Genomic DNA, 24,482 nt, shown 5'->3' with positions numbered 1-24,482 from the left:
AACTTCTTATTTCTAGAATTTCTTAATAATTAAAAGATTTTGAGGGACTGACACCAAATTTTGTTCAGATAATTAACAAATGTGACTCATTGTTACACTAGATCAATTTAAATTTTAAATGGAATTTATTAGTTTAAAAGTAATTGCAAAAATGGTCTCATAGGGTTATGTATTTAGAACCAAACTTGTTCAGTTTGTAAGCAAAAACTAAGTCAACTCTGAAAACTGCTTTGGAATCATAAATTCACGGACTATTTTTTAAGTCTAGAAAGGACCATTATGATCCTCTAGTCTGATTTTCAGTATAACACAGGTCAAAGAACCTCACCCAATAATTTCTGCACAAAGTCCATAACTTCTTTTTCAGCTATAGCATATCTTTTAGAAACACACACAGTTTTGATTCAAAGACAGGCCATGGAAGTTCCATCATATATGTAAATTGTGCTAATATTAATTACCCTCACCATTAAAAATCTGAAAGTTAAATTATATTTTTTCCTTCACGCACAGCCTTGGCTGTACTATTTATTTAGTAAAAGCTGTAGCCTAAGTTAATACCTATGCAAACCAGATCTTATTTGTTAGATATTTGTTAATAGCCATTCAGGACTTTGCACTTCCCATTTAGGTTTCCCTAACTTAGTTTCTTGGAATAATACTTAAGTTTGAAACTGAAGTTTCTGCTATATGTATGCTTGTAGCACCACCTTGTGGTGAACAAAAGAAAAGTTACCCTGCAATATTTGTTACAGAACAAGTTGCATCAAAATTAACAAGCCATCTGAATTAAGTAACTGCAAAACATGTTTTTTTGCTATAGGAATCCTGCTTACATTTGTCTTGCACAAAAATCAATTAATACTTGAAGCATTTGCATTAATCAAAACTTGGTCTAAGACATCTACTTACCAAATGTAAATAATAAGATTCAGTAAGATTTCCTGCATGTATTATAATGAATCACAGAATGCACGCTACTAGATCTGACTATTGTATTCTAGATGCTCATACTATGTTAATTTATTTCTTGTGAAATAGGAATGTATCCTGCAGGTATAATTATAAGTATAAATTATGATATTTATTTATTTATTTATTTATTTATTTTAAAATAGTTTTACCCCGCCTCTCCATTTAAAATATTCAAGACGGCTTACAAAATTTTAAAACACAATATATACAAAAGTAGACTAAAAGACCACAAGAAGAGGGCATAAAACCTACTAGGACACGCCGAGAGGAGAGGTCTCCTTTTCCTTCTCTCTCCCTCCCCCAAACTCAAGCATCATTAAAAGCACAGGTAAAAAAGGGTGGCTTTATCTTGGCAGCGAAACAATGTTAGCACTGGCACCAGGCAAATATTCCAGGCGAAGGAATTCCATAGCCTGAGAGCAAAAGCTGAGAAGGCCCTGCGCCGCATAGATGACAACCTTATCTCCATAAGTGAAGGGACACGAAACAGAGCCTCCCCAGTTGATCTTAATCCTTGGGCAGGTTCGTATGGAAGGAGACGATCCTTCAGGTACTCTAGTCCCAAACCGTTTAGGACTCTATAGGTCATAACAACGACCTTGAATTGTGCCCAGAAACATACCAGAAGCCAGTGCAGCTACTGGAGCACGATAGTGCATAGGCATAATGCGTTCAATATAACGAATATTAGTTAGGACTCAAGCAGCTGCATTCTGGACCAGCTGAAGTTTCTGAAGACTCTTCAAAGGCAACAGTTATTTTCTTTTTGGAATAACAGTAGATATTAATCACAAAGTATATTATCAACTCTTACAAGCTGTTGATACCATAGTGGAAAAGTTTAACTATGTATCAGTGTATAACCATACAAAATGTCATGCTTGTAATCCAAAATGCAAATTATTCACTATGTTCACCATTGTCTTAACTGACCTGTTGCTGGGACAACTGCATAGAATTTTTACTACTGGGGAATAATTTTCAACTGCCTTCCCTTGAGGCTGGCAGGTGTACAGAACATAGGCTTACTCAGAGAAGTAAATGAGGTCAAACTCTAATGTGTTACATACATAACTGATTTGTTGCATCAGCATAAAAAGTGATAATTATCTGTCAGATACCTTTAATTTTGCTTGGCTGGCTTCTTTTCCATTTTCATTATAACAAGTACTCTTCTTGAGCTTCTGTGGCATTATTACATCACAAGAGATGTAACTTCTATTTGTTATCATTCTTGTTCTTTGTTTTTCCCTTCAAATCTTAATTATGGAAACAATTTTAAGCATATGAAGATATTGGGACTGATCACATGCATAAAGTTAAGTATGTGCATAAGTGTTTACAGGATTTAAACCATTCTGCGCCTATTCTTAATTATAAAGCCAGGTTATATTCAATTTAACATTTGTTTTTATTCCTTTATCTAGAGTTTGGAAAAGTTCCATTGTCGTCATCTACTCAAATTCCTAACCACCATGGGAAGGAAATACTCGTGGCAGACACCTGTGATCAACGACTGTCTCCTATAGCAAGTAAATACTAGGTTTAATCATATTTATTTCACTAGGTAAAAAACACCGGTAGTTATGGGTAATCAGTAACTCAAATTCAACTTGTAGTCTTCAATTTGAGTTCACGAGCCAGAAAAAAGGAGTTATCTTAATCGCAGTATTACTGTGGATAAGTGAGCTAGCATACACTCCTGGGCTGTGTCTAGACTGGCAAGTTTTTCCGCAAAATCATCTGCTTTTGCGGAAAAACTTGCCAGCTGTCTACACTGGCCGCTTGAATTTCCGCAAAATCACTGACGATCTCATGTATGATTGTCAGTGCTTTTGCGGAAATACTGTGCTGCTCCCATTCGGGCAAAAGTCTTTTTCCGAAAAACTTTTGCGCAAAAGAGCCAGTGTAGACAGCAGAGATTTGTTTTCCGCATAAAAGCCTCAATCATGAAAATGGCGATCGGGGCTTTTTTGCAGAAAAGCGCGTCTAGATTGGCCACGGACGCTTTTCCGCAAAAAGTGCTTTTGCGGAAAAGCGTCCTGCCAATCTAGACACGCTTTTCCGAAAATGCTTTTAACAGAAAACTTTTCCATTCAAAGCATTTCTGGAAAATCATGCCAGTGTAGATGTAGCCCTGAGGTGTAGGTCCTGTTCTTGCCACAGAGTTACATTTTTATTTTGGGAAAGTCTTTTAATGTCTGTAAAATAGATTAAAATACTGTAAGTTCTAGATCTTATTATTCTTGTAGTCATCCAGTAGTATTTTCAGTATGAGAAGTTACAACTAAAATCTGCTTTCTCCCATTTGATTCCAAATGTTCAAACTTTGTTTTTGTTCATGCATTCTTGGCATTGAGTTGATGGGTGTTTAAATTTTCAGTTTATGTAGCTAATTCTAAAATCTTCATCAATTAGTTAAAGAACAGACTAAAGGTGACAGACAATTAATGTGTTATCCTATTACTGCATCTTCTATAGAACTGTGAAATTACTGTGGTGGATGTAGGTGTGAAAGATGTATTCCAGTATCCTTATCAAGTCATCAAAACTATGCCACTACTTTTTCAATGTACCTTTCCTAATACCACTTCCTAAATTCAGTTTTCCATTGAATTGAGATGGAAGTATTTAATTTGGTACGTGGGAGTAGTGTTTGGGGGGTCTTTTGTCATAGAAGCATGATGATGATAACATATCATCTGCTTCTTCTTCAAGGAGTGTCCTTGTGGATGTTCCATCTTAGGTGTCTGAGGTGCCGCTGCACCTGTAGTTGGAGAATTTAGGTATCAGTACCCTTGGTAGGCTGCACATGTGGAGCAGCCAGCATCCGCTCATTCAGCTACTCCTCATGTGTAGCCAACATCCCTTCAGTTCCTTCTCTGCCACCGCTGGCTTCAGTCAGAACCTATAGCTGCCCTCCGATATTTTTCAAATGTATTAGATTAGAGTTAGATGGTGGTGGTGTTATAGTTGTTAGATTAAGACTGTTTCTAATTAATTATTTTAAAAATTATTTCTTGATTAGTTTTTGGGCCTTTTTCCTTTTGGCTGTTTTGCTTCCTGGGATACCTGGTTTCCCAGGTTTCAAAAGCTGCCTGTCCTGCAGGCTTTCCATACCAGTTTCGTACAGCTATTCGCAGTGTATCTGGGACAGGCACACTCCATGAGACCGTGTGAGCACTGTAAGCAGTTCATGGCATGCACCAGAAAAGCCAGGGAGCTCCAACTGAAGTTGTTCCTACTGGAGAACACCGTGTGGCCAACTTCGGACCCCGAGCACTCCACACTGCCCAGACAGCCATCCCCAATGGTGGTGTTGGGAAAAGCAGCTCCTTCAGGGTTGAGCGCCAAGGAGTTGGTGTTGGACCACCAGTCCAAAAACTGAGCCCACTCAGCCTCCAGAGATGACTCCCCTTTAAAAAAGCGGGCACCATCTCAGAAAATGCCCTCAGCACCAACAGCACCCAAGGCCCCGGAGAGAGAGGCACCAGGACCGTCAGGTACCAACACATCCCAAGAGGCTAAGGACCCTACTAGGGCCAGGTCTAAAGTAGTGGGCAGGACAAAATCCAAGTTGGCACCGCTGATACCTTTAGAATGCTTGTCGGCACCGAAAAAGCCGCATTCCAGCTCAGCACCAACTGCTTCCATGTTACCTTCGGCACCGAAGAAGCACAAACACTCGGCACCGACAGTACAACATGCCCTGCTGGCATCATGCCCAGGACCATTTTCAGCACCAATGACTCCAGGACCACATCTCTTCACTCCGAGCAAGGAGCTCCGGGTCATCTCGGTGCTAGGGATGCCATCATTTGGCCCCAATAGTACTCCGACCACGGTGAGGTTCAGCCTTTCTACTCATGTGAGGTCGGCACCACTACTGATGAGTGACAAAGATGAGGAATCTTTAGTAGGTACCAACACCCCAAAGCATTCCACCCTGAAGCAGTCACAGCCTCTCCCTCAGTGACAGCCACCCTCTGGTGCCAGTGCCCTCTAACTGGCCCTACTGAGACCCATGGGCTTTGTATAGGGCACAACAGCAACACAACCACAGTCAGTGCCCTCCTATATACCACAGACTCCATCAGTACAATCCCTGGACTGATCACTTGTGGAGGAAGAGGATGACCCAGAAGTCATTGATGAATACATCTCCGCCAACTCTCCCCCTTCCACCTCCCATGTTCCATCTTTGTCACCCAATGACAATATTATGTCCCCTCCCCTTACCTCAGGGGATGAGTTCAAGTTGTTTCAAGAGCTATATAAGAGAGTGGCAGATGTGCTGGAGATCTCCCTAATGAACCTGCTGGAGACCCAGCACAAACTAACTAATATACTCTCCTGGACAGGCATAAGGATCTTGCAGGAAAAGAGGTTTTTGCGCAAAACGGCCACGGATACACTGCTTATTTTTGCGCAAAAACCCTTAGCGCAAAAACGGAATGAAAGAGAGTATGCAAATGAAGTGTGAGAAAATGCTAATTTGTGCTTAATTTGCATTGGCTCTTGTAGCAAAACTCATAAGGTGTGTCTAGACTACAGGGCTTTGTCGACAAAAGTGGACTTTTGTTGACAAAACTATACCTGCGTCCATACTGCCTTTGAGTTATGTCGACATAACGGCAACAGAACTCAGCAGTTTTGTCGACGTATGTAAACCTCATTCTACGAGGAATAACGCCTTTTGTTGACAGAGTTCTGTCGATAGAAGGCATTATTGCATCTACAATGTCCTTTGCGTCCACACTGTTATGTCGATAAAGAGGCTTGCTTTGTTGACAGAACTGGATGTAGTCTAGACACTCTTTGTCGACAGAAGCATACTGTCGACAAAACTTCTGTCAACAAAACCCTGTAGTCTAGACATACCCTTAGTGTAGCCGTAGCTCTTCTGACTCAGAACAACAGTCAGATACAACATCCCCGTATCTGGACAACTCCATCTGCAAACATGGTATCTGATTGGCTCACCTCAATAGAAGCAGCTTATTCTGGACCTGTGCGAGTTCTTTTGAATAGTTGCAGGCGGACTACTTGAAGTTCATGCCTATATGAATGGTGTAGGTTCTCTGTGATGCCATGAGAAATAAATAGTTCCCACGTCTGCCTCACTTCCTCTTGTACTGTATTACCTATTATTCCTGAAGTGGTTAGGGCTCTCCTTTAGTTCCCTGAAGGTTCATCTGGCTGCAATAATAGCATTTCACCTCCCAATTGAAGAGAAGTTGGTTTTCACTCATCCTACCATCAAATGTTTTTGATGGGCATTCAAAACACTTACCCACTCACAAAGAACCCAGCGCCATCCTGGGACCTCAACCTAGTGCTTAGGGCAGTAACATGCAAGCCCTTTGAGCCCTTAGCAACCTGTCTATGAAGGTGGCCTTCTTGATTGTGATCACCTCCACCAGGAGAGTTGGGGAATTAGGTGCTCTTATGGCAGATCCACCATTTACTTTATTCACAAGGATAAAGTTATTCTCTGCCTGCACCCCAAATTACTCTCTAAGATGCCAACTCCCTTCCATTGTAATGAACCCATTTACTTACCTGTCTTCTTCCCTAAATCCCATGCAGACAGTAGAGAGGTTGCATTGCACACACTGGACGTCTGCAGGGCAGTTACGTTTTATTTAGACCAGTGTTTCTTAAACTATGTTCCGCAGCACACTTGTGTGCCGTGAGGCAGTCAGAGGTGTGCTGTGGAGAATGACAGAGTTCAAAATGGCTGCCTTTAAATGGGCAGGCGACCTTTTTTATTTTTTTTGATGCTCAATCTCCTCCACCACCCCCACCCCCGATTTTTGCCAATAGCTTCTCTCTTCCCCCTCCCCCTTTTTTTTTCTCTCAACAAAAATATCCTTGGTGTTCCTCATAAAAAAAATTGTTTGGTGTTCCTTGGACTTAAAAAGGAACATTATGTGTTAAACATTATGCACTTGAAACTTACTTGTTGCAGGATACACACTTTGGCCAAATGATACCAGGTGCTGTGCATAATAGCAATGAGCCGAAGCTCCCTCCTTAGAGCATGAGTATTGCTTCCTAGTCACTTAAAATGGAGCACCCACATGAACATTCCTTGAAGAAGAGGAAGAAGAAGAAGAAAAGAGGGTTACTTAACTTCTGCACTAACAGGTTCTTCAAGATGGTTGGCCCTGTAGGTGCTCTACCACACCTACCCTTCCTCCCCTCTGCCTCAGAACTACCTATTTCTGGGGCAGAGAAGGAACTGAAGGGGCAGTTGGCTGCGCATGTGGAGTAGCCGCACAGGCGTGTGCAGGCTGCTCTGTGTGCACAGCCTATCTCAAGAGCACTGCTACCTAAATTCTCCGACAGCAGCACCTCAGATACCTAAGGTAGACCACCCAGAGGGACAACCTCCTCAAAGAACCTCATTACTGACCAAGGTGAGAAACCCTGTCTTTCCCTATTCAGGATTTTATTTCCTTTATGCTCCACTAGGATATTTTTTGAGGATAGGCAGAAATCAAAGGGAACACAGTCCATTCTTCTGGGTCCCTTTGATCTGTGTTTCCTTGTCTGTTTGGATATTGCTGCTATACTCAGCACTCTAATTGTTCTGCCTGGTTACCAGTAAAGAAGTGTGTTGGAAAAGATAGCTATTTCAAGATACGCATGGACTTTAGGGAAAAGATCCATGGCAGCTTGCAAAGAGTAATCATTGAGGCTAGCCAAAGGTAATGACTCTTTAACACATTTGTTTGACTGGAATCTTAATATTCTCCTTTTCTGCTGTTTACCTATCTACTAAAATCAGATCAAATATATTTATTGTTTAAACCTATATTGAAATTTTACCGTTTATGTTTTAGAGATGTAATCATTAAGAAGTAATTAGGCATCTTAAGTACATTTTAAAAATCAGTAATTAATAACCTTGCATAATACTCTCTTTAGCTAATGTTCCTCTTATTCTAAAGAATGTAGAACATCATGCTTTACTTAGTCTTCTCAGTCATGAAGGTGTAAAATGTTTTATGCTACATGTAGCATATTAGAAAAGTTAGACTTTAAAAGTTTACATCATCTACCTTTACATTCTTAAGTACTGTCACCATTGACACAAGTACTATACCAGTCCATTTGCCACTGTTATAGCATTCATACTCTAGATAGGAAGCTTGAAAGGGAAACTTCTGCTCAGATTGTCTCTGTACAGTTTGATTTTGGGGGATTCCATATGAATACAAGGGATATCTTCCATTCTGCATAGACAAGAACCCAATTTGTTCACTAAATTGACAATTTCCAAAACAGCTCAGCACATTTCTACCACTTTGATGTGGTTTTCAATGTATGGGCTCTTTTTACATCTGAATCAATTTGCACCATCTCTTTGTAAAAGTAGAATCAAATTATGTACAGTGAACCCTCGCTACTTCGCGGTTCGACCATCGCGGATTCACGACTTCGCGGACTTTTTCATTACATTATGTATATACGTGAATCCGCGATGGTCGAACCGCGAAGTAGCGAGGGCTCGCTGTATACATGTTAAATATACATGTCCCTACTTCGCGGATTTTCAACTATCGCGGTCGGGTTTGGAACCTATCTACCGCGATAAACGAGGGTTCACTGTATGTATAATTCAATATTCATTCCTTTTTCTATACACACAGATAAACAAGGGCTGGGAAACTATCCAATTGCAAAGCCATCTTTTAACTTGGCTGCAGTTGTTGCAGAAACCATTGGACTTGATCAAGAAGAATCTGTAAGTAATGCTCCCATATTTCTCAAAAAAAGAAAAAAAATCTTATAAGCCAGTTGTGTAATACAGTGTTTGTGAAGCTATGTAACTCACCTTGTTTGGAAAGTGCTGCTCTCCAGGTAGGTAAAAGATATAAGAAGAAAGAAAAGTAATTGGTTCTTGATTATTTTCAATTTAAGATTCAGCAGACGCCTTCTGAATAATACCTTTTCTAGGTATTCTAAATACTGTCCTACCTTTACTTATGATGAAGAGAAATGAGCAGGCTGTTCTGTCTACAGGCTTTAAGTAGTTTATAAAATACATTATTTTCCCCCTATTTGCAACTATTCATTTTAATAAAACAATGAGCTAGGGCCACAGAGCTAGAGGGAAGAGTGGTGTCATGTTTATAATTCTCATGCTTCCAGCAGTCTGCGGATTGAACCCAGCCCCCATTGTAACTTGGGGCAGCTACTAGAATAATCCCTCAAGGGGGTGAGGTGAGTGGTGACTCCATCCCTGCAGTTCCTATACTTTGTGGTTGGTTCGGACCACTATCAGTACCGTGTCCTACTCTTTGGCCTGTCATTGGCGCCTAGTGTTTTCCAACACGCTCGCTGTCGTAGCGGCATACTTACGTCGCCAACGATTTATGATTATTCCCTATTTAGACGACTGTCTAATAAAGGGTTTATTGGAGACAAATACTCTGTACATGATATCCATAACCAAACACACTTTCGAATTCTTAGGCCTCGTTCTCAATTAACAGAAGTCAATGTGTTTGCCTATAAACACCTTAGAGTTCATTGGAGCCTATCCAGATTCAACCGCAGCAAGGGCGTATCTACGAATGCAGAGATTCCAAGTAATCCAAGATCTTGTTTTTACCGTCACAAACAGTCCCAGAATTTCAAAACTTACCTGTCTTACCTCTTGGGGCATATGGCGGCAAAATGCCAGCATTATTGTTCCAGGGCTGGCATAAGTCAAGGATCTCTAGGGCAGTGGTCCCCAACGCGGTGCCCGCGGGCACCATGGCACCCGCCGGGGCATTTGTGCGCACCCGCCGGGGCATTTGTGCGCACCCGCCGACAACCTGGGCCGGCCCCGGCGCACGGCGCATGGGAGACGCCGGCCCCAGGCGCGCAGCACACACTGGCGCCAGGTGCGTGGCGCTTGGGTGGCCCCAGCCCCGGGGCACATGCGGACGCGTGGCGCTCGAGCCGCGCCAGTGCCGACCCCGGGCGCGTAGCTCGGGCAGCATAAGGCGCTCGGGTGGCCACAGCCCCGGCCCTGGGGAACATGCCAGCACCGGGTGCAAGAGCATCCTCGTCCCCTGGCATGCCCCCGGACGCGCAGCCCTGCCCCCGGGCGCCTAGCGCGTGAGTGGCCCCACCCCCCAGGCGCCCGGCGCGTGAGTGGCCCCACCCCCTGGGCGCCCGGGAGCCTCTAAAGGTTGGGGACCACTGCTCTAGGGGATGACTTTCTCCTCCACTGGGGAGGCCCCCTCCTATTCGCTTTTCCTCCTACACCACTCAACCCCAGGGTTCTCAAGAAGGTCAACAGAGATGGCACAGCAGTGATTCTCATAGCTCCATTCTGGGCACAGCAAACGTGGTTCCCTTACCTTTACCGGATATCTCCTCACCTTATCACCTTTCCATGTATTCCGATCTCCTAACCAAAGACAACAGGACGTTAATTCACCCTCAACATGATACGCTACAGTTGACAGCCTGGCTTAAAATTGGTTCCAAGAACACAAACTCCAACGTTCGGAGAAAGTGAGAAATATTTTATTACATCGTAGAAAGCAGTCCACTTGAACCACTTATCTTCAAAAGTGGCGCAGATTCTTATCTTGGTGCACTGCTAGGAAGTTGGATCCACATACTGCCATCTTGGACTACATCCTACAATTAAAAGAAACAGGGTTAGCTCTAGCATCTTTGAAAGCACATCTAGCAGCTATCACCACATTCCACACCTCAGTGGATGGTTCTTCAGTATTTGCATATCCTACCACACGTAGGTTCCTCAAGGGTCTCCTCAACGTATATCCTCCGCAAAGGTTATCACTGCCTGCGTGGAACTTGGAGCTAGTTTTGGACACTCTAACCTGTGCTTCCTTTGAGCCACTAGCAACCGCTCCACTTATAATAATGATGCTTAAAGTTATATTCCTGCTAGCCATTACTTCTGCTCGCAGAGTTGGAGAAATAGCAGCCTTGATGGCAGTTCCACCATACACCAACTTCAGCAACGATAAAGTCACGTTACATCAACACTCATCCTTCCTTCCAAAGGTCTATTCAGGCTTCCATATAAACAAGCCTGTCGTACTCCCATCTTTCTACCCCAAGCCACACGGGAGTGCTCACGAGACCATCCTTCATTCACTAGGTGTGAGAAGATCGCTTGCATTCTATTTGGAAAGAACTAGAACTTCTGTAAGATGGACTGCCTGCTAATTTCACTAGCAGAACGTAGCAAGGGTCAACCTATCTCATCGCAACGTATCTCAAACTTTATTGTTATCTGCATTAAGAAGTGCTATGTTATACACAACAAACCATTACTGGACACACTGAAGGCCCAGTCTACTAGAGCCGTAGCAACCTCTACAGCTTTCCTTCGTGGGGTTCCTCTAAAAGATATTTGTAGACCAGCGGCTTGATCCACTAACAATACTTTCATGAAGCATTATGCAATCTCTCATAAACTATCTACTGACACCGCTGTAGCGTCTTCAGTGCTTTCTACTGTGGACAAGCAACGATTCCGTTAGCTGCCTTCCTTATATTCAAGTACTGCTACACAGTCACCTACAGTGGAGCACCCACGGGAACACTACTCAAAGAAGAGGAAGTTACTCACCTTGGTGCAGTAATGACAGTTCTTTGAGATGTGTGTCCCTATGGGTACTCCACTACCTGCCCTCCTCCCTGCTTCAGAGTCTCGTTATATCTTTCAGACACTGGGGTGGACTTGAGGAACTGGCAGGAGCCGGACCACGCGAGAGATCAAAAAGTGTGAACAGCGGTGCGACCGCTGCCCACGAACACTGCAATCTGTGGCACTGGAATGACCTGACGCCTACAGTGGAGTACCCATGGGGACACACATCTCGAAGAACTGTCGTTACTGCACCAAGGTGAATAACTTCCTCTTAGTTCTGTGTGACATTAGTCATATTCACTTAAAGAATTATTGGAAGGCATTAAAGGTACGTCTACAGTGGAGTGTAAGTCCAGACCCAGACATGAGCTTAAAATCTGCACACAAATCTCTTGGACTTAGGCTTCAACCAAGGGTCCTAGCACCCCACAAGTTTGGACAGTTCAAGTCAGGACCCTGGGTTCAAACCTGGGTAAACCCAGTCCACCTTGGGCTCGTGTTCCGTGAGTCTGCCAAAAGTATCTCTCAATCCCTTGGACTGACTTTCTTTGGCAATTCTTGGGGGAGAGGACAGTTGACTTGCAGTAAACACCAGCTTGATGATCTGATGTATTAGAACAAGGGGCTTGCTTTTGTTTCCCTCTTCTATTTTAATCTGAGCACTGCTCTGCAAACAAAACTTCAGGGAGCCTTCTGCATTTGCAGCGGACATTGACAAGAAGGAATCCTTTGCAAAACACAGTGCTTCATGATTGTGGGAGCACAGGCAGATTTTAATCTCTGCAGTGAGTCCAGCTGAATAGTAGATTTTAGTAAGAGTTCAAGGAATGACCATTTTTACTACCAAATAGTGAAGAAGCTGGCAGTATTGGAAGTTTACCTGACCAGTGCAGAGAGTGGATTAAATGACTCAAGACTGACTACTGGAAAAATAGTGACAAGAACCCCACGTCAGGCAACCTGCCAATGCTTATTTTATGATGAGTTTGATCAGTTGCTAAATACTGCATTGAGCATAGAGTCAACAGTGGTGCACGATGACTTGGTCAACCAAGATGGCAACCTGTGGAACCAAATGAAGTCAGCAAAGTGACTGACTGCTGTTGACACCAACCCCAGAGGAGGCTTTGTTGCAAAAGCAGCTGTAGTTTGTCCCAGGGCTGTACTCAGAAGAACTCTTTGGTGCCCCATACAGGAATGGCCTGTCATGGAGCCTGGTAAGTTTCCAGCTCCATTTTAATGTTTATTAATATAGAAATGGGAGCAATTTCTATTCTATGAACAAATGCAAAATTTAATACGATCCCTGAGTAGCAGTGCAGATCCATTAATGGCAGATTGTGTACTAGCATCTCTGTGTTCACCACTACATGGAATTCAGAATGGAGACTGGGAAATGCAAACAGTAAAGAATATATTTAAAAGTGAGTTTTTAGAGGAAAGCCACAAATTTTTGATAGCACATTGCTACTTGTTAAAAATAATTTTATATCGCCATCCCCATAAGTACATTGCTCTGTAACCATGTAACAGTGTAATGAGGTGCATGGAAACAGTGAACTGTGAAGGATTATGAAATATTCCTTTGATAAATATGGTCTCATTTCAGTTAAATATATTCATGCAGTCCTTTGTTTCAGATATGACTGGGGTTTTGTGCCAGGAGTGTGAGCATGACAGTGGAGTTGTGTGTATTTGCATGCAGTCATAACAGGCTCAGCTATGTGGAAGCTTGCACAACATTCTGTTGAGTCTTGATTCTCATGAATTCTGTCCCAACCCCAAGTACTGAATGCTGCAAACTTTTCCCATAGCAGGAACTCCAAGCAGTCACATTTTGGGGAAGGGCATGTTTTCCAGGGCTACCTTGATAGCTGATCATCCCACTCCACTCATAATGGCACTGTTCAGTAACTACTTTAAATATTTCAATGGTTTCCCCCAGGCAACTTGCAGTAACACCTTTTCCAGTCAGGCACCACAAGAACTGTTATGTCCTCCTAAACGTGGTATGCATGAAATGATAGAACAACCTTTTGTAGAACAGATAGTGACGTCCCCATTGCCCTCCCAGAGCCCAAGTTGTTCTGCAGTTCTTAGTTGGTGGAGGGGGAGGATGGAAGCAGTTGTGATTTTTAACTTGCCATTGTCTCTGTATTTATTTCACTGTGATTAATTTAGCTGTGTTCAGGGAGTTTCTGTGGGATGAAACATTCTCAAAATTTACCGAAGTTCAGTTTTAAAAGTAACATTTCACATCCTTAAAACTTCACAAGAATTTTTTTCTGTGCTCCAGCATTGAGCTATTTAAGATAATAACCCCCTGTGTCTTGTTTTATTTCAAGTCCCTCAGCTGCTACAGGCTGGTACTGCTACCATGCAGCAGAAGCCTGTATCAGTGTACCTTCAGGGACCATTCCAAAAGGAAGCATTTCTGTGATAAACATAAAGTTTTGGACGAGGCCAACAAGGAGGTCCAGGACCAAAGGACTTATAGCTAGAAAAAAGGCATAACAAGAGGGAAGCAGAAAGGTTCAGGATGACTATACAGCTTGAGGACAGGGTTGCAGCATAGAAGCTGACATTTGCTTCCTCGTTCTAGAAAAGAATAGTGGCAAAGGGAGGATGACTGAATTCAACAGAAAAGAACTATTTGAATGGCTGCTACCACTAATATCCACATAAGTACTGGCTCCTGCTACAACCACATCATGGCTTGAGTCCCCTCTGCAGTATGCTGTGCTGCAGTCAAGGAACAGCTTGGAAACTCCATTACTGGGTGGCCCATGCAATTGGGCCCCATCAGTGACTGGGCAGGGCAGCAGTGACTCATTGAGTCTTCCATTTTGACATCATCCACCATAAATGCCTCAACTCCCTTTCCCTGGCTCCTAGCACTTGGCAACTGTAGAAGGAAGGGAAAGAAGATTGGGCAGCCAGGGGTCGTGCAAGAGTAGATGTCTTGTAGATGGTTTCACTGTTGGTACTTGTTCATGCACTATTTGTTTGTAAGGTTCTGTTACCAGGGCCGGCCCGAGCCATTTTGGCGCCCCGTGCACACGGCGCATGTGCAGGCCCGTCCCCGGAGCGCATGGTGCATGCGCTGCCCGGTCTGGCCACCTCTAGGGAGCACGTGCTCGCCCCCGGGGTGCACGGCGCATGCGCTGCCCAGCCCAGCCTGGCCTGGCTACTGCTGCTGGCACGCAGCGCCTGGCCGTGCAGGGTCCCGCAGCCATGGGGGAAGGGCACTGCTGGCCAGCGCCGTGGGAATGGGGGGGGCGGTGCTGTGGGAGCCAGACGCGCGGCGCCTGATGGCAGCTATAAGGAGCGCCGTGCACCCCTTACAGCAGCTGCCCGGCTCGCCCACCCCTTAGTCCGGCCCTGTCTGTTACTGATGTATTGGTGTGGTAATGGCAGTTGTGGCAATGTGTTTGTTGTATTTATCTAATGTTTCTAAATAAAGCTTTTTATTTTAGTAATAAATGTTATTGCTATCACTGCCACACATCATAATATGTATTTCAAATAATAAATGCAAATACATGATCAGAGATCATTGGAAATTTTATATAAGTGCTGTTTTTCAATACCTCTAGCTATATCAATACCGGTATCAGTCATGTCTGTACATGAATTCATACTGTGAATTAGCATTTCCTCATTTCACATTTGATAAATTCTCAGGCCATTCATAAGTACATTTCATGGCAATTAGTGCCTTCCCCCTTTCTCCCGTCAACATGAATATTCATAAAGCAACTCTTCTCCCTCTTCATCAGCCCATGCAAGTCTGTAATATGGGACCACCAAGCATCCTTAACTGCTGTTGCCTGTGTGCATTCACCTTCATTTGTGCCACAAAACTACTCATTCCATTTATGACAATGTCATTAGGTGGGAATAGCATCACAGTCTGCCAATCAACTGCATCATACATTCTTTTTCTAGTGTAACTTGTGTTGATATTCATAAACTGGTTATGTTGGTCTATAAACATTTGCATAAAATGGAGTTTATCATTTGCAGTGTATGTACTCATGCTTTTTGAGGGAAGCAAACCATGTGTCCCATCAGTGGCTGCAGTACAGCTTGAAAACACTATTCCCTCAAAGCCAGTAGTGATTTCCAAAATATCTTTTATGCCCACCACTTTGGGGTGTACCCCACACTTGATCACCTAATAAACCTCTGCCACCACGTTACCTACAGTTCTTTCCAATGCCAAACTTGTTGACAACAGACATAGCGTAGTCTGGGATACCCAGCTTTTAGATTACTATAGTAACTCTTTCACAGTGCTGCTTCTGTATTGCTGGCTTTTGGGAGCATTCAGGCCAAAAAGAGAGGTCTTAGCAGACAAATGCTTGACAGGATATGTTGGTAACCTGTTGAAACTTCCTGTAAAATGCAGGTTTTCCCAGGTCACACCACAAAGAAAGAGTAGAGTTAGGAAGTCTAGGATATGGTTGGACTTGATTCTGCATACTACAGTGTGGACACTAGAGCCCTGGTTTCGGGCATAGGATTGGCATAGGGTAGATGCTGATGTCTTGGGTCCAAATACTTAGAGTTTCACTAACCTGGATTTACATTGAAGTGTAGACATAGTCTCAGATTCCAGTATGGAGTGGGTAGTAAAATCTGTATAGAATAGTATTTTCTTAGGCATACAAAATTAAGCAAATCCTTTATTGGTTTGCATGCATGAAATACAGTAGCTAACTGGGTCTTTAAAAGCCTTTTTAAAGCCTTTTTGTGGATTATTTAAATCAGATTGTTAAAAGTAGTATAATATCTGGATGGTAAAATTCAGTAACTTATTCATCCCAAGATTTTCAAACTTTAATGATTTAGTTTGAATGGGATTTTGGTATTTTTATTTACAAATCTAATATTTATCATTTTAATTCTTTCCTATTCTTTCATACAAATGTGCTTTCTTTTTATGGTGTCCAAGGAGTCCCAGAGTGTACTGAGTGCTCTTAGAAGTAACATTCCAATGACCCAAGTGCCTCTCAGTCCCAAGCAGGAAGATTCTGGAAGACAGCTAGTTCATAAATCATCAAGAAATGACGACAACTTGGGGTAAGTTTATTTTTAATTTATAGCAAATATAAATTAATAGAGGCAAATAGGCTTATATTAAATCTTAATTTTGAGAGAATATAGTGTCTTATTTTAAAGTTAGGACTCTACAAAGGCTTATATTAAATCTTAATTTTGAGAGAATATAGTGTCTTATTTTAAAGTTAGGACTCTACAAAACCTCACCAGTTTCATTTTATGTGGGGTTTGTGGACCAAAACAGGTCAGTGTTGTAAAAACCACACAAAATTCTTTGAGTTGGAGAGATTTACTAAATCATTGATTTTTATTTTTCTCTTACCCAAATGACATCAAATGTTTGAGAGGAAAGTACCCCAGGGCAATGAATTCCCACTTCTGAGATTTTCTTAGTTGTTGTATGGTACATTTTGGAACACCTTCAATCTCAGACTCCTGTAAGATAGTGGAAGGCACCAGGAATTCACTTTTGCTGAATAGAGACAGGCAGGTGGCCCATTCCCCTTAATTTCTTCTGTAAGGTGGCATGGACGGGAGTGGCCATTTGGCTAGGGGGTTGGTTGCCACCTGAAGATCCCAAGAGGGAATCACTGACTGTCCCACGGACATTATTGAGGGGTTTATAAAAAACAGCCAGTTACAACAGTGATAGCATTCATATATATACCTAGATAGGCCTCTCTTCCAGACCTTCTCCACCTTCCACTCCTTGAATAGATTGAAAGCTAACCCTAACTTTCTCTTCCATATTTGAGAGAAGCCAGGGAAGGACTCAGTGTCACATTGAAACAGAAAACCGTATCTATTTTTGCCTAGTTTGTGTCCTCTGGTTTTAACTGTGATCACTGACCAGCTCTCGTATGCATAAAAACAATGTTCATTTCTCAGCTTTCCTTTGAATTCGGTAAGAAAAATAGTCAGGAATAGTGTTGTATTACAGGTGTCAGGCAGATAAACCTTTGCTCATATTGACTACTGAAACTGTACATAGTACTATACTAACAAACTGAAGCCATTACAATTTATTAATTTTTTGTTCACAACTGGAATACATTCTGATGAGTGTACACAATTTCCCTCTCAATTTATTCAGTTGCTGCTGGACAATTGCTGAATAATGCTCATGTTTAGGGGACTGAATTTTTTTAAATTATTTTCCCAGTGGCACAAAGATGTCTTTCACCTCTCAATATGTTTAGACTTTCAGATCCATCTCAGAACACTCCACCAGATGTAGACTGGGATTCTCAGGTAGCTTCTCCTGTTTTTGGAGCGTCTAACAACATGAAGAACAGTCTGACTTCAAGTCTGTCTGCTTCTGTTTTAGAATTAGAACTGAAGTCCAATGCCAAAAATAACCCCTTCAACAGTACTTTCAATTCTAGATCCCATAAAGTTAGATCAAAATCTGAAGATGTTGCTCTTGTTGCACCACTTAATCTTGGAACTGAAGTAAATTCTGTTATCAGCCAGGCCTCAACCAGAAGGCAGATGGTTGTGAAAAGGGATACAAATGAATCCATAAGGTGTATGGTCAACACGTGCTCAGGTAAAGATGAGATGATCAAGAATGACTTCCTCCTTAAACCCCACAAACAAGAGGCTGATAAATGTACCAAAAGAAAGAAAACAGGAGATGAGAATGTGAGTAGCTGTGAAAAAACATCTTTCAACAAGGAAAACTCTTTCCCTTTTCAAGCAGATGCTCAACCTGTTAATGGAGATTATATAATTGATAAGCCTCTGGACCTGTCTGATCGTTTTTCTACTATTCTCTGTCAAGAAAAAAGCATAGGAGGTGATGAGATCTGTAAAAATAGAGTAAGACAGGTGGCTATGCATGAGGTTTTTTCACAGATGGTGAAGCCCATTCCGAAAGGTTCTTCATCTAGCCAAAATACTAATAGTGGAAGTTATTTGTTAGGGAAAGAGTCACAAGAAGATCCCTATGTACAGGAAATGATTCTCCAATCACGGGGCAAAACATGCCCAGATAAAAAACCTCTGATACAAATAAAAGAAGAAATATCTGCTTTCAAAATCCCACCTTTGCCAAACACAGTGGAGACAGAACTGCTTTTTGATGACATGAAGGTATGTTGCTTCCCTACAGGAATTGTGTATTTTATGCTTTTTCCTTTCCAAATATTTCATTTAAAGACTGAGAAATACTAAAATTGTAGTGTTTTTAGGTTGATGATGGCCATGAACCAATTAGAAAGAAAACCAGGACAGGACATAGAGAATGTGAACTGGCATCTGTACTTCAACCAAACCCTTGTAGAATAACAAAAAATAAACCACGGCAAAATGAACAAGGTAACTTAAAATTTTCTTTCTTTAGCCAATGCCTATGGTTTAAAGGAGTGAAATGTTCATATTTTTGTTCCCTTCCTCTGAACCTACTTCCAACTTCATGTCCTTTGATACGCCACCTCTTATTCATAGAATTACCTCTGCCTTAACTGTCTCCATCCTCACATACCTCAAATCACTTTTTCAAAACATACCTGTTTCATGAAGCTTGTATCAATAATGTCCCCATGTCATTCTCTGTTCACTGGACAGTATTTGTCCATGACTTTATATGGTAAAACTCCAGTTGTCCGGCATCCAGTGGTCTGGCACTCCTGATAGTCCGGCACCAACTGGAACCCGAAAGTGCTCCGGCCAGACGGACAATTGGAACTGCTCTGCCCCCAGCTTCCCCAAGTCCGCCGCTGGTCATTTTCAGCAGCGGTGGTCTTGGGAAAGCCCTGGGGCAGACCACCCCAGCTGCTCTGCCCCCGGCTTCTCCAAGTCCGTTGCTGCTGAAACTGACCAGTGGCTGACTTGGGAAAGCCGGGGGCTGAGCAGCTGGAGTGCTGCCGGGTTGGTCCCACAGCACTGCTCAGGTGAGGGGCGGCACTGCAGGACCAACCCGGCAGCACCCCAGCTGCTCTGCCCCCGGCTTCCCCAAGTCCGCTGCTGGCCAGTAGTGGCTGACTTGGGGAAGCAGGGGGCAGAGCAGCTGGGGTGCTGCCAGGTTGGTCCCACAACGCCGCGCTCTCCCACCCTGCCCAGTTCCCCGCTGACCCCTCTCCCCTCAGATCCCTCATAGTCCCCCTTCCGGTACTCTGGCATATTTGATAATCCGGCACTCCCTGGGTCCTGAAGGTGCTGGATTATTGGAAGTTTACTATATTTTTAACTCAACGGGGCAGAAAAGATGTTTTTAATCTAGCTTACTTTACATTATAATAACTGTATATTGCAATGCACTGCACTATATGAGTAAGATGTTGAAACAAAATAAGTTTCTGATGTTTTACAATACACCACTTTCTCGTATAAAAACGTCGCATACCTAGACTATTAAAATTAATGATAGATGGCTAAATCTGTCTGAATGTTTGTTTGCATTTATGTTCTTTCTCAGAAATTCCTGCTTTTTAGTAGTCTCAGAGGGGTAGACGTGTTAGTCTGTAAATGAAAAAACTTAAAAAACAACGAATGGTCCTGCAGCACCTTAGAGACTAACAAAAAAATGTAGATGGGCTTTCATGGGCACAACCCACTTCTTCAGATGAATGGAGTAAGGCGTCCAGGGTACAACTTTGCAATGGAGAGCATTACCACCATTTACTTCTATTTACAGGAATTATGCTATATATTTTCACTTTTCTAATTAAGGTCTCTGAATCACTGTCTCTCTTTAACTGTTCTCTCAGAAGAATTATTTTGGAGTCAACTGAAACAATACACTCTGCCCCCCAACTTAGCCATTGTTTATTAGTATCGTTACTTCTTTGGTCATTATCAGTACTGAATTGATTGGATGAACTGACAGACCATGTGAAACTTTTTATTGCAATATTATCTTTATTTAAGATCACCACATTTATAGGTATACAAAAGAGCGAGAGTGCATCATTAAAGTAACAGTATACAGTGACTATACAGAAAAATCTAAATGTTTTAAAAATTCTTTATATCTGAACAAAATTATATTGAAATAGTGTGCTTATGCTACACTGTTTCAGAGTTGTCATGAGAAAAATCGAGCCTAAAATAATGAATAACTGGAAAGGAAACAGACCTAAAATTTGTCATTAGATGCTGTCAGTAGTTTGAATCTGATTTGTCTTTTCACTCTTGCTTCCTGTATCTCCGCATCTAAGATAAATCATCCTTAGAAAATATCCAGTGGAGTATAGATCCAGGAGCAGACCTTTCTCAGTACAAAATGGATATTACAGTTATTGATACCAAGGTAAGCAGAAATTTGAGTTTCACCCTCATATCCCATAAAATAAATAGTAAAGTTACCTTTTTTTTTTACAAAAGAGTAAATTAAGCTTAACTTGATAATGGGCTACATACCTAAAGGATGGTGTGGAAAAAATTGAGAAATGCCAAGACTAGACATAAACATTACAAATGCATTTTAATTGTATTTCTAAAACAACTTTGCAAAATGGAAATCTAAAACTAAACTTGGCAAAGCTTTCCATTATCCATTACAAAGTTAGTGCCACATTCTTTTGAGTGGTTTCCTAATAGCTATGGAAAAAGGGAATAGTCATTACTAAAATGTTTTGGGAAAAAAAGAATGAAAATTCTTAATTACACAGTTTGTCTTTTGTCAACATTCAGTGTGAACTCTATTGTAAATAGTTTGACACTTACAAGCCTTGACTTGATTAGCATCACTGACACTTGATCAATAATGAAGTAAGGGCTTGCTGAGTGTTTTCCTAAATAGTCATTGTTTTCATAGGCACTTCTGCCCTGGGTCCCTCTCCCCACCCTACATTCCCTGAAGCTTGAAATATGTTAATTAGTTGTAACTTAAGTGTGATAACCATTACTATGCTTTATTTATTCAGGAAGGCTCTCAATCAAGAGAAGGAGGAGAGACTGACCTGGAGTATACCTATGTTAGTGAAAGCATGCTACTAAAATTGAAAAACCAAGAGCAGAAAGAAGAAGGCAATCCAAGTGTGTATTTTTCTCCCTTTCTCAAATTGATTAGTACAGTTTTTATTTGTAGCATTACTGTAACATTGCAGTAACAACTACAGGTTCATTGTTAATCCATTTCCTGTCAAAGTCAGTAAAAGACTATATTAAGGTCAAAGACTTGGATAGGGCTAATAGTTTATGGCTGAGATTGTACTTCTCCAGTTCTATAAACAAATTAAATATACCTCATATAGTATTTGTAGTCCAACCTGAATTAAACATTAAAGTACTGTCATGACACAAAAATACCCCATTATTGACCTTATCAAACTATCTGTGGAAAGATATCATTTTTAATATGCTAAAAATAATTGTGTATATATGTATATAATTATTTCATGTCTTATGTAAATCCATTTGATTTATTTGTATTTTAAATACCTATGGTAAGTCGGATGAAGGTGGAGTATCATTCACCAGTAAAGAATGCAGATATTTGAGTTTGGATAACTCCACAATAGCAGCCAGCAACAACAAAAAATCCATTCATGTAGTGCAAAGGTTAAGGATTTATTATTGACATCACTTTGCATATGTACATTTACATCAATCAAAATATCTTTTTGAGGTAGATAAGCATAATCCATATTCAAAAGATGAAGAACAAGGCACACAAAATTTGTGAATTGCCCAAGTTGTAGTGAGCTAGTGACAGAGCTGGAAGTATAAACCTGTTCTTTTGACTAATTCTCCAAAAAAAACATATGTTTTGTTGAATTCAGTTGTCAAAAGATTGATTTGGATGTTCATTCTGATCTTTTTTTTAGAGGGAGAAAGAAAAATGAATGAGAGCTTAGCGGAAATGTTTGATCGGACATCATATGAAGAATATAAATCTTATCTAGAGGAAGATAGTGCCTCACCATGTGGTGCAAGAGAAAATCCTCTTGAGAAAGAGAAGGAAAAAGAGGAAGTGTCATCAGCAAGCAAACTAATGAGTAATACAGGTGTTTTTTCTTTAATATTTATGTTAATAATTTGGTCAAACTAAAGGGGAATTTTATTAATTGGGACACAATCCCACTAGAAACAGAAGTATGCCAAATATGTGAATTCATTCAGTATTCCAGAATTTTTAGAGAATAGAGAAGGCTTTTTAAAAACTACTGCATTAAGTAACTCATTTAGCAATCCTACAAAAGCAGGAAAGTATCACAAAAGTCAACATAGGGGTTGTACAGTAGGATGTCTTTTATAAGAATCACCAATTCTTGGTGTTAATGTACTGATTTGGTTGCAGTTACCTGCTCAATTAATGGGGAAGGTGGGTTTCCATGGGGAACTGTTTCTGAGACTCTTTTAATATTTTGCATCCTATTAGTTTCTCTCTCTTCTTTGTATTTCCTCTTTCCCCTTCTCTCATTTCACTTTACATCTCCCACTACTGTCTTTTTGCTTTTCAGTTACATGAGATTTTAATTCTCTTGCTCACCCCATTCCATGCTTCTCTTACTGTAAGTGTATTCTGTCTGTTGCCTCAAAGCTATTCATGTATTTAATTGAAGCTTGATTTCAGTACTCATTCAGCACATTAGAGGATAAATAGTTCTTCTTCTAGTGATGTCCCCGTGGGTGCTCCATTGTTGGTGTCAGGCTTGTCCTGTTGCCACAGATCGGAGTCTTTTCTAACAGTATCGGGCCGCCAATGTGCGTAGGGGGGAGTTCCTGTTTGTGCCTTTGGAGTTTGCATATGTGGCCCAACTGCTCTCAGTTCATTCTTTGCCGCTTTTGGTTGCAGATGGAACTCAATTCCTCGCCTTCTCTTCAGAACTCTGTAGATAGGAATTGACTCTAATTAGTTTCTAAAAACTTATTTGGTTCTCATTATCTTAGTAGTAATTAGATAACAAACATTTTTTTTTCTTTGCATTTATTCCTGTAAATAGTTGAGGTGCAGTTCCTGAGGTACAGCGCATCACCAGACTAGCTGGTCATGGCCCTCATTTGCATATTTAGTTAAAAAAAAAACCAAAAACACCGCAAGAACGAGGAAAAAGAAGAAAAACAGGATAAAATGATTGTCATCAAAAAGGAAATCAGAAAATAAGAGCCACCGAACACATTGAACAGCATGCAAGGAAAAAAAAACCCGCCACAGCCAGAGCAGACCAAAAAAAGCGAGAGAAAACAAAGACACAAAGAGGCATGAACAACAAAATGCCTGTTTCAAATGGCCATTGGTCTTGTATTTGTTGGCTGGGGGAGGCATATGTCCCCCAAAAGTGTGTGCATTGTCGTAGCCTCACAGCTCAAGCTCACAAGGACAGAGAGCTGAGGCTACGCATGCTACTATTTGACAAAGAACTCGAGCCTCAGTCAGATAGAGATGGCAGTAAAGTACATGAGACTGCCACCATTCATAAGAAAACCCCGAGAACTCCTTCACTTAAGCCTTTGGCTAAAGAAGGGTTTAGCATGGGAGACAAACTGGGCACCTCCTGCACCAGGCACCTGCGTGCTGTGTTATTGATGGACCCAAAATCCTGGTCTGATCAGACCGCGGCACCAACTGCTCCAGCACCGTAGAGCTCTGATACCAGCTAACCTGACAAAACTGCAGCACCGACTAAGATCTCAGTGCCAACAAAGGCCAGGCCTAAATCAGCCAAGCCCTGGCCTCACGCCCCAAGTCCAGAGTCAGTGCCATTCCCTCCGGCACCAGTGCTGCCTCCACCAGCACGGTGTTCCCCGGCACAGCAGGACACTTCTTCGAACTGTTATTGTTCTTCTGCTCATACACACTATAATGCTCCAGTGCCAGATCCGGAACCAAGACCTAGATCTCCCTGTGATTCCTCTTTGAGGC

General features: G+C 41.7%; 1 protein-coding gene across 7 annotated transcripts in view; it reads left to right on the top strand.

The window, feature by feature from the left end:
• RBBP8 (RB binding protein 8, endonuclease) overlaps positions 1-24,482 on the top strand; it is a 110,938-nt gene that overhangs the window by 65,537 nt on the left and 20,919 nt on the right. For 6 of the 7 annotated variants that reach the window (XM_075920885.2, XM_075920886.2, XM_075920887.2 and 3 more), the window contains 8 exons: positions 2,403-2,507; positions 8,634-8,728; positions 16,566-16,693; positions 17,872-18,766; positions 18,865-18,991; positions 20,833-20,924; positions 21,541-21,652; positions 22,444-22,623. In XM_075920885.2, coding sequence (XP_075777000.2) covers positions 2,403-2,507; positions 8,634-8,728; positions 16,566-16,693; positions 17,872-18,766; positions 18,865-18,991; positions 20,833-20,924; positions 21,541-21,652; positions 22,444-22,623 — 1,734 coding nt within the window. The remainder of the gene's footprint in view (positions 1-2,402; positions 2,508-8,633; positions 8,729-16,565; positions 16,694-17,871; positions 18,767-18,864; positions 18,992-20,832; positions 20,925-21,540; positions 21,653-22,443; positions 22,624-24,482) is intronic. The other variant, XM_075920888.2, reaches the window with a different exon arrangement.

This window comes from Pelodiscus sinensis, chromosome 2 (genome assembly GCF_052426305.1).
Source record: "Pelodiscus sinensis isolate ZL-2025 chromosome 2, ASM5242630v1, whole genome shotgun sequence".
NCBI lineage: Eukaryota > Metazoa > Chordata > Testudines > Trionychidae > Pelodiscus > Pelodiscus sinensis.
This window is presented reverse-complemented; position numbering and strand designations above follow the sequence as displayed.